Source organism: Typha latifolia, chromosome 7 (genome assembly GCF_019914945.1).
Source record: "Typha latifolia isolate L0001 chromosome 7, TyphaL0001v2, whole genome shotgun sequence".
Lineage (NCBI taxonomy): Eukaryota > Viridiplantae > Streptophyta > Magnoliopsida > Poales > Typhaceae > Typha > Typha latifolia.
The window spans coordinates 487,004-503,344 of NC_133092.1; the positions used below are offsets into that span (position 1 = coordinate 487,004).

Here is a 16,341-nt window from a genome sequence, read left to right on the forward strand (position 1 = left end):
GGAATAAGAATTATTTTAAAATAAGCCTCCTTATTCTGATACTCATTCTGCTATAGTTACTAACCAACAATTTAGCTTATGGAATTTGAGCCGTTCGGGTATGTAGGTAATATCTTGGGCTGCAGCTGGTACGAAGATAATCATGATTTTAAATCTGAAACTTTTGCAGTCGAGAATGTGATATAATATTCAAAGTTTATCAGAGAAAAGTTCCAACTTACAGAGAAGTTTCTGCTCATTAAAAGGTGTAGAAAAGCCGTTACGTTCTTTCCCGGAATGACTTAATTAACATCACATGGGCATCATACTAGTTGTCTTATAGCTTGTGCCAAGCACTGAGCCATGATTTTTCGCATGCAATAATGTCTTGAATTGGTAACACAATGCGGATGCATATAGCATTGCAGGAAAAGCAAATGGGTTCTTTACCTCTCATTCACCACGATTATCTGCAAGATAATTATTGGCAACACAAAAGTTGTTGCACTATATCCCAGTAATTCTTTCCGAAGAACGCCTTGAACTGCTTTCACCTATTAAAACGAGTGACGTCGCAATTGTGTCATAATTGTTTTAGAAGTTCAGATTCTGAATGTTTGCAGGAATGTTGTTGAGAAATTAACAGCTTTGTTCTCTCTAGGACGCCAAAGAAAATGGAGCCGCCAATGCCGATCCATAGAACTCTAGGCCCAAGACCCTATCAAGAAAATCAAAAGAACCAAAGAAAAAACTTAAAAGAGATATTCATACGAAGAATCGGCGGTGATACAGCAGCTCCTCTCATCATGAATCTTTCTAAGACCTCCATCCTAATAGAGGGGGACATCACAATCAACAACAAGAGGGTTTCTTGGTACCGGCAATCAACCAAAAAAGGGTGGCCCTAATATTTCATCACTCAGATGATCTGTCAAGTGTATTCGTGATGATGCTGCATGTAACATAAAGCTGACCTAGCCGGTGAAAGATATACAACGTTATCAGGCCAAGTTAATATATAATAAAAGCTTTACAAACTTCCGATTTTTGGCTGACCATAACTCTGGTGCAATGATTCATCAAGTACCCAGACACCAAGAGTTTGAACCACTTAATCAGCACCAATAAATGAACAAATTGAATAAGCCTAAATGAAAGACAAGAAATAAAATAAGTACCCTGCTACTTAACAAAGTATCCAAAAAGGCTGGATCTTTGAATTATCTATAGACGCACAAATTGGAACAGCCTAAAGCTATATACCAGTTCTTGGCTATATGTCATGTATCTTATATACTTCTAGATCATTCGATTCATGAACCAAAAGTATTCATCGCATATAGTACTTCCCCAATCTAGATACTCTGAGCATATTGTAACACTGCCTAGATGGCTAAAATCTCCATTTTAGAAAAAAAAAAAACAGATCATGTAGGCGTACCTTCAAGAAAACAGCTGGACCTTCTTCTCTAACAATAGTCTGGAAACAATGAAGAAGCCCATTGTATTGGTTTGCTGGACCCTGAAATACAATCAGTTGAAGAAATGAATAATCACTTCAGGTTTGGCACATAAACTTAAAAGGGAAAAATATGCCATGACCTGAACCATCAACCTAGTCTTCATAACATCAAGTGGTGTAGTTATAGCTCCTGTAATTGCACCTGAAAAAGTGGAAAAATCAATTAAAGATACAGAATAACATACTAAACCTCATAAAGAGGCAGATCAAATGACATATTCCTCCATGCATATGCAAGTAATTCTTCTAATGAGGTTGGACACTATATAATTGTCAGCTACCTAAATGAATAATCCTATTTTGAGATAGACAGCTGGATGAGCCATCTACCACAATTTGTTACGGTTCACAATTATCTGAATAAATCTTTATTTACGGCATTCCAGTCAATTCAGCAAACATACATGTACAAATTTTCCAAAGAAAAGCAGCCTTCACTTCACAACTATAAATACCCAATTTAAATTTTATTGATTTAGAGAATTTCACAACACAGATAGTTAGATACCTGTGTATATATTTTCCAAAGATCAGGCACTAGTTAAACAATTAATCATGGAAATCCTGACTCTCAAATAAGAATACAAGAATTAGAGAAGGGTCTGGTATAACAGAAAAAGGTTTTAAATAATAAACCAGGTGACCAAGTTTAGCAATATTAGTCATTTTTTGCTACTGAAACAGAACTAAAAACTTCAGAAACAGGAAGAAAAGCATTGGAAAATATTTAAATATACCGGCAAAAGCACCGATGATAGCATTCTCTGGATCATTCAACTCCCTTTTTGCCTGGACAAAAAAGTATTAGTAATGATTGACAAGTTTTCTGACTATTGATTTTCACTCTCTACAAATTACTGCTAACAATCAGAAACATAGTTTAAAGAGGAGTCAACAACCAACATAAAAACCAAGCTGGTCTTTTTTCTAGCTTCTTTTTAGAGCATAAATGTCTGCCTGGGATAACTCCACTTCTTTAATGAAAATGCATGACATTTAGGTCTTTACTTAACACAGAAGCATATATATTCAACAGTAATAAGAAATTTCTTTACAAGCAATGGTTGTGTCACAGACAATCTATGTCAATCGTCGAGTAGCAGGGCATGCAGAAGAGTTGCATTGCATGCAATGTATGTACCTCAGAGGGTCCTTGTCAACACCCTACAGCAAATGGAATCAATGCTGATGAGATTGGTACTGGATCATTAATCATAAAAAGAACATAATTGGATTGGATCATCAATTGCACAATGCATCATGGGGACTGTCCTGATCCTATTTTAGATATAATAATAAATAACAAATACACAAATAAGAAGCATCAGTGGAGATGACAATTTAACAAATAATAACATATATAAGTACTCAATGCAATCATCATAACTAATTTACAAATCTATTAGAAGTAAAATTTAACATACCGCAATCCTATATCCGATTCGAAGTTGCTCATATAAGCAGAACTGAATGGCATCAAATGGCAGATCTCGCAACAGAAAGGAATTATACCCCTATCAAACCAAAGAACAGAAATGGTCTTACATACTGGGACACATCATTTATCTCATCACAATTCAATTGATAGAAAACTATCATTAATCCTTGGGAAAGCTTGAGAACTGTGATTTTGAGATTATATAGTACATACAGCGTAAAGACCTCTGAAGCCTTCTTTAGCAACAATAAGGCGCACAGCATCAGGTGCAGAGGCAAACTGCCCAGTCTGCACCCGTTGTTTGACTACCTGAAAGCAATCAATTAACATGAACATAAAAGAACCTGAGAATGGCGATTGATATTGGCGTAAATACCTCTGTAGGAACACGGATAATAGAAGAAGCAGCTCCTCCAATGGCCCCTGCAGTCTGCATGAGTCCTTTAATAAGCAAAATGTGGAGAAACAGAAGGCAACATAACTCCAGCACTTGGCATCTTTAAAATAAAAATTCAACTTTATATTCTTGATACATGAATACTGTAACACCTAAAGATAACAAATAAAATAGTGAGACAGAAAAGTAGGGTCACACAATGTGCACTAAGTTGGACCACCCCTCCCTCTCCCTTATGAGCATAGGCCTGCCCCACTGCAGTGCACGCTCAAGTGAGGGGCAGGGGAAACTATATGACATATGCTAGTATGTTATAACAGGGCTTATGCCCGAGGTCATAATCTGTGGATCCTAGACAGTTAGACATGTTGTCCGTTGGGCTTAGATGGGAGATTACACTGTTGTAGACAAGAATTAAACACTTGTTGCATTAAAATAGAATGTATGAGAATAAGATGATGTAGACTTAGCGATACCCGATTGACGCGGAATGCGATAGCCTTTATAGAGCCATTGGTTTAATAGTGTAGGCACTCACCTCAATGCGCAATAGGAGTTGTGTTGGTGGTGATGGATCCATGACCAGGTGGTCCTTAGTTTGCAACTTCAAATGTTCGGACAGTTGTTCATCGGATATTAGGCATGCAATTCTACCGGTATGGTCTACCCTCCCTCTTAGAGGCATCTTTTCTCAAATTAATATGGGTGTTGATGGTGAGCCTAGAGTCAAGGCTCGCGTGTGACATATGGTCATCAATGGAGGCTGTTCTATGATAGATCACATATTTATATGCATGACAAATGTTGTACTTGTTGATTTGATAATGCATGCCTTTGTCATGCTCATTTCATGTAAATGTTGCATATGCTATGTGGTTCTTATACTTTATCATGCACGACATAGTTGACACTTGTAAGAATTAGGCTCACTCTATGTTTAATAAATAATGCAGATTAACTACGATTGTAGAGAGAACATTTTATGATAGTTTTATCTCGTGAGACATTAGGCTATACAGTTTCACTTATTTTGGAGTAGTAATGTCACTTTTTTGTATCCTGCTTTTGTCATGTACCTCTATATTCGAAAATTCTATTTGTCTTTGTATTATTGATTGATTTATTGTCATGCAGGCCCCTCTTCCTTCATACTGTATTTTTGGTTATCTTTGACTATGGTGCCATTGTGGAAAGCACCAATCACCTCCACAAGAATCTCACATGAGGGAATCTCATGTGAGGGCCACATGGCGGATTAAGGGTATATCAAATATTCTACACACTGATAATTCAGCAAGTATAAATAATTCTAGAGATAGTGAATGGCCCTCGTAATTTGTGAGCCATAATACTAGAGGGGATCGTAGAATGGCTAATCAAAGGGGACTCAAATATGCAAGTCCTGAATACCTTCTTTCTCACAGTCAAATTTTTTTTCAAAAAAAATCTTCATAAACTAGAATTTTGTTACAAACATTCCGAGGATAAGATGTTCTAAATCGTGATAGGAAAAAAAACCTATTAAGGAAAATCTGTAAAAAATTAAATGATGGTTGTTCACATATGATGGTGACTGCTTTCATTCAATAGGAAAGCACTGAAATTGGTTATGAACTAATGCAGTGTTTCAAACACACAATTTCCCTGATCAGCTAATCCTGCTATATGGAATTCATATGTTTCTCTGCCTCGTTCCCTCCTGTGCTTAGACCACTCACTATCTCATTTCGTGGTCCAATTGCCATATATGCCCAATCTGTATCTTCAAGACACAAAATGGACTAAAGCAATGGCAGGTAATATCAATCATTTTAGTAGACCACATTAAGATGACTTAATCAGATAACTAAAAGCCAACATTCATACCAGGTTCTGACTTGTTGCGAATAGGATTTTTGTGCTTAAGACTTATAATAACTATTGAAATGCTGCAAATTAGAAAGAGCCAGTTATTTTTGAAATGGTTACAGTTTCCCTTATCACATTTATGAAAGTAATTGCTGAAAATCTGATTCAGAAACTCACCAAATGTGCAAGCGCACTGAGATTTTCAGGAAATATCTTCAGTAGCTTTTGTTTCGTCGGCTCATACGTACCCAAAAATACAGCAGATGCCCTGAAAGGAAGAGAATACGACCAGCTTCTCATAGTGTGAAATATGATCAATTTTAACGATACTATCTGTATTAAAACAAAAACCTATCTGTAGGCTAATAAGAAAAGCCTATAATTTGTGCTTAAAGATCTCACGGTAAAACTCCAGCCAGATTGCCAGCCAATCCAGAGTACAAGCCTTTCCATTGAATTATGTTTCTACCATGAACAGCCTACAAAAGAAAAAAATTACCATAGAATGTGGCTTGCATAATAATTTGATCATTTGATGAAGTAACTATTAACTTGGCTGCTAAGAATGATGATAACCAACAAGATGTGATTTTGCAGTTGGAACAGCACTTAGAATCTAAGACGATTCAACAAGTAGCACACGCAAGGTTTCCCCGTGCTAAATCTTACCTCCAGCATGGCAGCACAAGACTGCGCAGCCAGGATCGGATGTGGAGAGTGGAGACTAATTATGAGTATACTACCCCTCAACGAATGCACCACTTGACACATGTATAATGTCTGATGCCTATTAGACTTATAGAGAAATGGTAAAACAGAGGCCTTTTAGCAGAAAAACATAATTTCCAAACCCTAAGATAGTGCAGAAGGACAATAAAGGAGGATGACCAATGGGAATTAGATTTTCATTTATTTTTTATTTTGGGATGAATTTTTATCTAAACAATTAGCTTTGATTCTAGAGTATCCAATTTGGTTAGAACTCCTAAAAATCTAGAAGATCCGATTGTTAGTTTATTTTGATATAAGTTTGTTAGGATTTGGTTATTTTTTATGTTAAAAACATCTTAGTTTAGTTATTTATTTAGAAAGATCTGAATAAGATCAATTTGTAATTTGATATAATCTCCTTATCTCTATATATAGAGGTGATGAAAATTTCAACAATGAAGGAAATTTAATAAATAATATTTTTGTGGAGGATTCCATATTTATCTCTCATACCCTTCTCCTTATATTGGGTTGCAAGTTTTTTTGTCCACAATCTATGTGAGTTTGATTTTCTATTCTCCACGACTTGGTGAGTTATCTTTTATTTTTTATATCTATCTATCCATGCTAATATGAAAATAATATTTGGAGACTGATAAAGAGATTCACAAATGCCTATCTTTTCTCCTTATTTATATTTGTTTGTAGATGCTTATAACTTTTCAAAAATCCCTTGGTGAGCACGATGAATTTATTGAGCATAGATTTTAACATCAGCACTATTTATTCTATTATATAGTATATGAATTCTATCAAGGTAGTGGGAAATAGGGCCATATATACTCCCAAAGGTTGATTTTCCAATGGAATTGTTGTAAACAAATTCAGCTTGAAAAAAGAACTATATCTCCCATGCTAAACACCTTAATAAACTTTTTAATGATTGATTAATCACTTTAGTTTGACCATTCGTTTAAAAATGATATACACTATTGTATTGTAACTTAATTCCCAGTTTTGACCATAATGATCTCTAAAAATGACTCAAAAATTTTGTATCTCTCTTTGAAGTAAATGATTTTCGGAAACTATGCAAACGAACAATTTTCTTGTAAAACAATTTTGCTATATGAGATGCATCAAATGATTGTTGACATGCATTTGGATTGGTTTTTCTCTTGCATGGTGTTGACCCTAGATTCAGAAACCTTTTGTCAAAGATTAATGATTCGATATTGATCCTCAATTCTTATTGAGTTCAACACTTGAATAATGGTCATCTTTTCTTGTTTTTGCATTTGATTTCTAGCAAATCCTATCCAAGGAGGTAGTTTTTTAAGGAGAGAGGTTACCGTATTATATACCAACCTTTGGCTACCATTTGCATTAGTAGATCTTGGAACTCATGAATCTGAACGTTCATGAGCATATTTTCTACCATGATATAGAACAAGAAAGATGCTACGATGTAACGTTCGGTACCAGTGTCATCATATTCATATTTGAATTTATGAAGATTCCGGAGATTATTGCATGTCAAAAATCATCTAATCCATCTAATATAGCAAATTTATTTTTCAAGAAAATTATTCATCTCCATGGCTTTTCAAAATCATTTACTTCATAGAGTTCCAAAATTTTTAAGTCATTTTTAGAGAAAATTATAGTCTAAATTAAAAACGAAATTATAATACAATATTGCATATTATCCTCAAACGAAAGATCAAACTAAAGTGGTTAATCAATCATTGAGAAATCCTTTAAGATCTTTAGCATGTGAGAAACTCTCTCACTAAGAATCTAGTTCTTCCTCAAGCTGAATTTGCTTACAAAAGTTTCATCAATAGATTCGCACTATTTTTCACTACCTTGATAGAATCTATATACCATATAATGAAATAAATGATACTGATGTTAAAATCTATGCTCAACGAATTCACCAAATGCACTAAGAGATTTTTGAAAGGTAGCAAGGATCCACAAACAAATATAACAAAACAGCAACCAACACTCTAAAAAGAAAAGAAATGGCTTCTGTGAATCTCTTTATCTGTCTCCAAGTATTATTTTTAAATTAACATGGATAGATAGAAAAGAAATAGCCTCTGTGAATCTCTTTATCTGTCTCCAAGTATTATTTTCAAATTAACATGAATAGAAAGATAAAAGATAACACACCAAGCTGTGAAGAAAAGAAAAGAAAATCCACAAAGATTGTAGAGGGAAAAAAAGCATAAAATCCACTACGAAAAAGAGAAGAAAGGAGTAGGGGAAAAGGGATAAATGTGAAATTCTTTACAAAAATATTATTTCTCAAATAACATAGATGAGGAGATTATAACAAATCACAAAATGATCTTATTTAAGTCTTTCCTAATCTAATATATAGCTAAACTAGGACTCTTTTAACTTAAAAAATAATTAATCCTAATAAACTTATCTCAAAACAAACTAACAATCAAATTGTCCAGATTTTTAAGAGTTATGATCAAATTGGACATTATAAAATCAAATTTAATTTTTAAAATAAAAATACATCCGAAAATAAAAAATAAAAATACAATTCCCAGCAATAACATTTTGCATCCAATCAACCCTTGCTTGGCAAGAATTTTGCTCATCTAAACCACCTTTTAATTTGAAGATTTATTTCAGCAATGTAATAACTAATTATATTTTCTTAGATAAGGAAGATTCTTGAGCGATCCTAAAATGTATCTTCCAGTATTCTGGTTCAATTATTTGGCAAATCATTACTAGGATAAAATGGCACATGGACTCAAAGGGTAGACGGATGTGCAGTGTTAACTTAATCCATATGTACACAAGAAACTTAAGTAGTCTCACATTCACTATCGTGTTAACACATTGCACTTACCATGCATAAAAACATTGAAACAGCTATTACATACTGTAGGTCTGCAGTTGAGCTAAGAAGTGAAACGATAAAATAAGCACATCAGGAACAAGAATACTGCATTGTATATGATTGACCTGCCTGAAGCCTGGTCTTTATTGTATCAATTGGATATAGGACTGCTTCAACAACAACACCAGCAATACCTCCAGCGATAACACCATCTGGGAAACCCAAATAAATTTAATCCAAACATAACATTAGAGTATACGTTTGAACTAATGTTCTAAGTTCTGTAGAAAACAACTCAAATTCCTCATTCTGTTTCTCATGAAGTCACCTCAAGTTTTAAACAAGAAGAAACACAGGCTAACTGAACGAGATAGATTCTTGCAAATCTATGTGAAAGAAAAGGATATTATTGAAATCTTTCTTCAGACAGAATTATTTCACTTTCACAACCAAAAAACTATCATCACTATTGTCATTATTTTCCTTATTTATTCATTCCATTATCTAAAGAACAACTATTGGTTCCTTAACTATTGTATCCCAACGTTATAACTCGTAAGACTTCCAATTTACTGAGCAGGAGGAATGATGAACCAACTAATTAGTTAATTAAGAATATGAAGAATTTACCACATAAAACATGAACAAAGTTGATCAACTTTTCTTCTCCCATGTTGGCTGATGCAAGTATTTTCAGCTGTTGCACTACCAAACGATGCAAATTATTTGGTTATGCACATATAAAAAAACAAAAAAAAAAAACCCTGTTTAAATAAAGATAAACAGAGCAACTGGTTAAATAATCACATGAGTATGTGAACAGCCAGAATCAAAATCTCCAATATACTAGTATATTTCTTGCAATTCATTCATGTGCATGTACTGCCTACATGAGTGCTAGCAGACTAAATATGCCCATAAAAACCTGAGCCACCAGGCACGTTAAATGAAGATAAACTATTCTAAAGGAAGATTTCAGAAGAGGAACGATACTGAACTTAAGTTACTTCTGTTCAGGGAAAACAAGGTAGAGATTTGAATCATATAGACTATAGAATAAAAAGTTTTGATTAAAGGATTCTTTCAAGAACTTAAATGGAAAGAATGATTGGAGTAGCCATAACCGACCTATAACTTTATTTAGCACGGAGCTACCTACAATTTAGGAGAAATTCTATCATTGCCACAGGTGGATCAGCATTTCAACAAACAAATTTAGGGCAATCTTTTCTGAATCATAAACTAACTAAAAATACTCGCAGTTTTGCAAGCATTGTGGTGAGAGATAACCCTAGACATCAAGAACATCGAGAACGACATTGATCTGAGCATAGTCAGATCTACGATCACAAGTAGTTATTCTTTCCATTCAAATGTTCAATGATCTCTTCTTGAGGGGGCACCGGCTGCGCAGATCATTATCAAATTAACGTGAGAACAAAAAAAAAATTTCCAAGAATTTCATGTGAACAAACAGCTGGACTGCGCCAAGAATCGTAACGATTGATATGCTTACCTTCCGCAAGAATAGGATTAGCAAACGAGATCCCGAGAGAGAGAGAGATGTAGAACGGAGATGGAGGGGGAGGGATTTCAAAGGGTTTTGGCAGCGGAAGCAATCAGATGGGTCGGATCAAATCTTAGAAAGCATCTGGGCATGGACCTTCTAATAGCGTCAGTTACCCGAACCCGATAGCAGGGAATATACTATATATCGCTTTGTCGCCGAGCTATTCTTCTATTTTTATTTTATTTTATATTTTAAGAAGACAACAGTTACATAATTAATCGAAGATGGATAATTAAGACTGGCTAATCGATACAATTAAATTAAAAAAAATCCACCTGGAGCATTCTAAAATGATTATTAACCGTTTTAACGACAATGAGACAGTAACTAAAGATTCAATAACCCCAACAAACAATCTAACCCATGCAATGCTTACTAAGATATTTTTTTATACTATTTCCCTCACAATCTTGCTACTCTTCTCGCACTCTCTCAACTTGTACGGTGATATTGCTTTGAATTTTTTTTCTTCTGCCCCTCAATCTCTTCCAATTTCCTTCATGGTCCTTTTCCTACTGGCCAAATGTGCACAGGGGCAAAGAATAATGTTATAAAATCAGTTTTTTCAATTAACGACTAATATTTTATTATTATTATATATATTTTTTTTATTTGTTACTTTGTATCACTGTGGAGATATCCGCAGTTATACATTAGTTACATGCAACCAGTGGGTAGACTCCGGGTTGCGCCGATGTACCCGTGTCGCTGGCTGCAGCAGCCCGCCGTTTGTCTTCTGCGACGGCGACTCCTATCGCGATCATATTCGATCGTACGCTGGTAATGCCTCCCTTCTCCCACGCTGCCCTTGCCCCGTTTCCTGTGGACGGAATTCTCTCTCTCTCTCTCTTTGTGAAAAGATCCGATCCGATATCCATTTTAGCGGTGGAGATAGGGTGTTCTTTTAAGGAACCAGCTACAGCTTTCGATTTTTTTTTGTGGTTTTTGGCCAATTTTTTTGTTTTTCATTTTTTGGCGATTTGCAAGCAAGGTAGGTGCAAAAGGTCGGATTTGTAGCCCTCCGGATTTGGTTTCTTCTAGCCTTTCTGCAAGGACGATGGTGACGGTAGGGATAGGAGAAGCCATAGATGGAATCGAGCGGATCCCCAAGGAGGCGAGGCGGATCCTTCACAGCTTGGCTTCGGAATGGGACGACGTGGTGGATGCTAAGGCATTGGAGGTGGTGCAGTTAAAGGGGGCGATGACGAACGAGGTGTACCAGATCAATTGGCCAACACAGAGGAAGGTGCTGGTCCGGATCTATGGCGAGGGAGTGGATGTGTTCTTCGATCGGGAGGTCGAGATCAGGACTTTCGAGTGCATGTCGAGGCACGGGCAGGGGCCTCGGCTTCTCGGGCGGTTCGCCAGTGGACGCGTTGAGGAGTTCATCAATGCCAGGGTATGCTTATGCTTATGATGTCGATTTCATCCAAGAACTTTATGAAATCATTGCATGCTTCATCTGTACTCACAGTGCTTCATTGTTGTCATGTGAGAGTGGAATAAGTGCATGGCGATTACCTTTTGTTTTAGGCTATGTTTGGAACCAAATCCAAATGGATTTCAATTTATTTCGTTTCGAAATGAATTCCATTGTTTGGCAAGCAGGAATTTGAAATGAATTCCATGTAATCTTGTTGTTTGGAAATAAGTAGGAATTCATTTCAATATGTTCTATTTTCCTATTATGCTATTTTATCATCAATATGAAATTAAATATACAATATATATATATATATGTATGTATATATATAGAACAAAATCCGATAATCACACATAATCTTAGAAATAAATAGTATCTTTTTTAAACAAATTAAGAAAAGAGGAAGTGCGTACCTGTCTTAGGAAGAGGAGAATAGTAACTTGAGAATGGATGACGCATAGATAGGGTCTCATCAATTATTACACTAAGGGCAATTATGGAATGTAGAACAGTTTGTTAAGTTAGAAGTGAAATGGGACCTCAAATCATGTGTCATGTGATTTCGTTATATATAGTGAAATCCATCAAAATCATCCCAAATCAATTAAATTCTTCTCGCTGGAACATTCTGAATGTAGGATTTCCTTCAAATGGAATTCCAAATCTACTCAAATCATCTGCTTTGAGGATTCCAAATAGGGTGTTATAGTTCTTAGTTGAGATCGTAGTTGTAATGTTGCTTATAATATAAGCTGGAACATTCTAATAGATGATTCAATAAGATGGAAATTTGGCAATCTAAATGTTGTGATGAATATGTGAGTATATGAATAATGGGCCATGTATCTGAGGGATAAAGAAATTCAAAATAATGTCATTCTAAAAAGCATTGAACTAACTGATGCCCTTTATCTTGTTTCTTCTTGCATCTTAGATTCTTGGGAAGCTTATATAAAAGGTTGGGAAACCTAGAGTTGTAACTATTTATTAGGTACAAATTCAGTTGCAATCTATGTTAATACTGACACAAGCTGACTAATTGGAGATTGACATCTGATGCTAAAAGAAAGATTTTGTTGACTTGTCTCCATGATTTTGCCATAGGTTCTTTTCGCTGATATGTTTAGCCTGAATGACAATTTAATTATGCTAACCTCATGAATTTGATAGTCTCTCATCATTTTATTGGTATGCCAGACACTCTCAGCAGCTGATCTGCATGACCCAGGAATATCTGCCCTTATAGCAACAAAACTAAGGGAATTTCATGATCTTGATATGCCTGGTCCGAAAAGCTTATTCTTATGGGAAAGACTCCGGTACTGATATTATTTATGGAACACCAGTCTATATCTTTAGTAGTTCTATTCACTAATTTCTTCAATTTTTCTTTTCCAGAAACTGGCTTAAAGCGGCCCTAAATTTGTGCTCCTATGAAGAGGCGAAGGAATTTTGCTTGGAGAAGATGAATGAGGAGATGGTCATTTTGGAAAATATATTGTCAGGAGAAAATCAGAGGATCGGATTTTGCCACAATGATCTTCAATACGGCAATATCATGATAGATGAAGAGACCAGACAAGTGACTATAATTGTGAGTTAATTACTTCTCTTCATGCTAATGCATTGGTTCATCCAGCGTTGTGTCACCAGACAATGTGTCACATCCTCAAGGTTGGTTATTGTGCAGAAAATGCACAACATTTTATTTCAATGTTTGCACTAGTTTCTTCGTCTTCTAGACTATTGGACATCTAGAGATTTTCCGGAAGGTTGCTTCCAGGTTGAATGAGCCCAAAATTGAGCCAAGTAGATAATAGTACCAGCCAACTAGCCTTGTAGCTCTCATAAAAATCTCCCTCTTTTTTCATTTTTCTTCTGATGCTGCTTAGTATCTTTAATGCTAGAGGCCACATATTGCTCTAAATTGATTCACACATGCTTCTTTCAGACTGCTGCAGCTCTTTCACTATCATTTTTTTAGGTTCTCTTGTGCTGTCCATTGAGCTTCTCTTCACATGTAACAGTCGACCATCTTCTTCTCATTATTAGTTTGAATCTTCGTATGAAATCTAATGTCTCCTGGATCCAGATATAAATCTTTGTTTCTAATTTTGCATGTTTTAGTTTGCTTGGATTGTTTCTTTGTTTAAATTGGTATTGGCATTCTTATTGTCCTATACACTGTAACTAGGCACTCGTTCAAGTTTCTAGCCTAGACAGTAAGCATGTTCTTATGAATAATCTTGCATATATTCATGTTTTTCATCACTCAGTATTTTCTGCTTATTTTCAGGATTATGAGTATGCAAGTTTCAATCCCATTGCATATGATATTGCTAATCACTTTTGTGAGATGGCTGCTGATTATCACACAGATACACCTCACATTTTGGACTTCACTAAGTATCCAGGTTGGTTTTTGTTGGTCAGGAAGTATTTTCCTCTTTTCAGATACTCATCATGCAATGCTCTTCTCTGGAATTGATTGTCTTTAATTTTATTTATCAGATATTGAGGAGCGTAAGAGATTTGTACAGATATATCTCAGTTCTTCAGGTAACTCTATGAATTTGTCTTAAGAGAACTGCATAAAGTCAGGTGGTCCTTTCAGTTTAATTGGCACATGCTTGTCATAGAAGATATATGGTCTTTTAAAAGTTTTTAGTGTTCTTTTTTTTTGTCTGACAAAAGGCAAAAGCTCTGTTTCATTGAAACATTAAACAGAAACTTCAATTACAACTAGAATATATGAAGTTTCAGGTTCACAGTCCTAAACCAAATCCTGCAGATTTCCCTATCAGTTGACCATCACAGTTATTAGCAAAACCAGCAATAAAATAAGGGATACCACCAAACAAAAAACATCAAAGTTTATGGTCTTTCTAGATATATTGTCAGGAAAGTTCTTGATCAAATCTTGAGCCTTCAGCATAGCAGGATGTGCTTATTTCCATTTTTCTTTTTAATAGGCGAAGCACCCAGCGATATTGAAGTTGATAATTTGCTTCAACAAATTGAGAAATATTCTCTTGCCAGTCATCTTGTCTGGGGCCTTTGGGGAATAATATCAGTAAGAAACTGCTATCCATCAGTTTTATTTGCAGTTACCTTACTCTTTGAAGCTACCATTTGATCTACACTCTGCTATTGCTCACTTAACTCATTTTCAGGAGCATGTGAATGAGATTGATTTCGATTACATGGAGTATGCACGACAGCGATTCCAACAGTATTGGCTGATGAAGCCTACAATTTTGGGATCTGGCTAAATTTAAATCCTCTCAGAACCTTGTCTTGCATTCACTCAACCTTTGTAAATAATTTTGTATTTGTTCCTAGCACCTATAGGTTATTACTCGTGGTATAGGATAATGCAGATATTGGCTGATAAAGCCTATAATTTTGTTCTTTTTAATATTTTGGAATTGTGTAAGAATATCAAATAGGTTAAATTAGAGTGCCAGTTTATCTGGATGATTTGTGAAAATAATTCAGATGTACATCTGATCGAAACATTGGTTCTTTCTTTTTCTTCTTCTTTAATAATTGGTCTCAGCAAAATTTGAACCCATTCTCTGAGTTCGAGCTTCAGCAACCTTCGATGCTCCAGGGGTCTATTAATTATGTGGTTTAGTCTAGTTTGTGTGCGGCCCTATTTGAGAGTCGAAAGTAATGCTTCAATGTTAATCAACATTCTATATAAAATGTTTCAATCACGGCATTCTAAATGCAACTAAATGTATCACCTGTTAATCAACACTCTGTACAGCAGTTTCTTCATATGCCATATCAAATAAAACCACAACAACTTGTATTATATATGTGAGGCTTCTTAGGTGTAAGTTAAGTAATCCAAAACCATATCAAAAGAAATCGGGTCCTGATCTTTTGGATCCGAAACCTAAGAAATGGAATTGCGTTGCATGAAAAGCAAAGATTGTGGGATTCCTTTGCCACCAATGCATCATAAGAATACCTGCACCCCACTCACTTGCATTAAGAGCGTTATTGCAGGGGGGAGGAATATTGTTGGACAGCCAACTGTTTTCCATCAGCCAGCCCCCAGGAACCCATTATTACTACGTGACTTGCATACCTGATCAACTTCCTCACAACGGCTATTCTTTGCACACCCAATACCTCACCAAAACCCACAACGAATTCCATCTCAGCTTTGGTTTTGGTACCTTTCTGGTTTCCCAGAAATGCTTCAGGAGACCGTGCATTCCACCCAAAAGCCGAGCGAGGTTCACTGCATCCTGGAATGTAGGAAATTGAGTAACGAACCGTTCCTCTTCCTGTCATGGGAAGACAGGTACAGGAGTGTAGTAAATTCCTCCGTACATACCTCGGAAGGATCCGCTTACAACAAAAGCCGCGACGCCGCATCATCCGGGCGACTCAGTCAGGTCGGAGATTCCTCTCTTCTCTATACTCCTTCGTGTCAACGTTTGTAGGAGTCGTAGAGACGCATCACCAATTCAACCCACCCGTCTCTCTCTCCTCCCTTCTCTTCTCTTCTCTTCTTTTTAGTTTTCTCTCAATGAGAGATTCACCATTGGGTCTCTAATGGTGCCCTCG

At 35.8% G+C, this 16,341-nt stretch overlaps 2 protein-coding genes across 7 annotated transcripts; one reads left to right on the forward strand and one right to left on the reverse strand.

Moving 5' to 3' along the window:
* Nucleotides 1-143: 143 nt before the first annotated feature.
* On the reverse strand, nucleotides 144-10,392 carry LOC140791860 (S-adenosylmethionine carrier 1, chloroplastic/mitochondrial). 2 transcript variants are annotated; one of them, XM_073142547.1, is made up of 12 exons: nucleotides 10,281-10,392; nucleotides 9,395-9,469; nucleotides 8,894-8,976; nucleotides 5,587-5,663; nucleotides 5,362-5,452; nucleotides 3,316-3,369; nucleotides 3,153-3,248; nucleotides 2,926-3,015; nucleotides 2,239-2,290; nucleotides 1,582-1,643; nucleotides 1,421-1,501; nucleotides 144-697 (listed from the first exon to the last, which is right to left on the reverse strand). In XM_073142547.1, the coding sequence occupies exons 2-12, from the start codon at nucleotides 9,435-9,437 to the stop codon at nucleotides 563-565; spliced, it is 864 nt and encodes a 287-aa protein (XP_072998648.1). In that variant the 5' UTR covers nucleotides 9,438-9,469; nucleotides 10,281-10,392; the 3' UTR covers nucleotides 144-562. The 2 variants fall into 2 exon arrangements, with proteins under 2 accessions (XP_072998648.1, XP_072998649.1); XM_073142548.1 differs by lacking the exon at nucleotides 144-697 and adding an exon at nucleotides 864-1,126.
* Nucleotides 10,393-10,963: 571 nt separating this feature from the next.
* Nucleotides 10,964-15,250, forward strand: LOC140792061 (probable choline kinase 2). Of its 5 annotated transcripts, none has more exons than XM_073142874.1 (8): nucleotides 10,965-11,114; nucleotides 11,326-11,733; nucleotides 12,955-13,076; nucleotides 13,156-13,351; nucleotides 14,054-14,171; nucleotides 14,269-14,316; nucleotides 14,730-14,830; nucleotides 14,931-15,250. In XM_073142874.1, exons 2-8 carry the CDS (start codon nucleotides 11,392-11,394, stop codon nucleotides 15,027-15,029), a joined length of 1,026 nt encoding a protein of 341 aa, XP_072998975.1. In that variant the 5' UTR covers nucleotides 10,965-11,114; nucleotides 11,326-11,391; the 3' UTR covers nucleotides 15,030-15,250. The 5 variants fall into 5 exon arrangements, 3 of the variants coding, with proteins under 3 accessions (XP_072998975.1, XP_072998974.1, XP_072998976.1); XM_073142873.1 differs by having other exon boundaries at nucleotides 10,968-11,114; nucleotides 11,322-11,733; XM_073142875.1 differs by having other exon boundaries at nucleotides 10,989-11,114; nucleotides 11,330-11,733.
* Nucleotides 15,251-16,341: the final 1,091 nt, after the last annotated feature.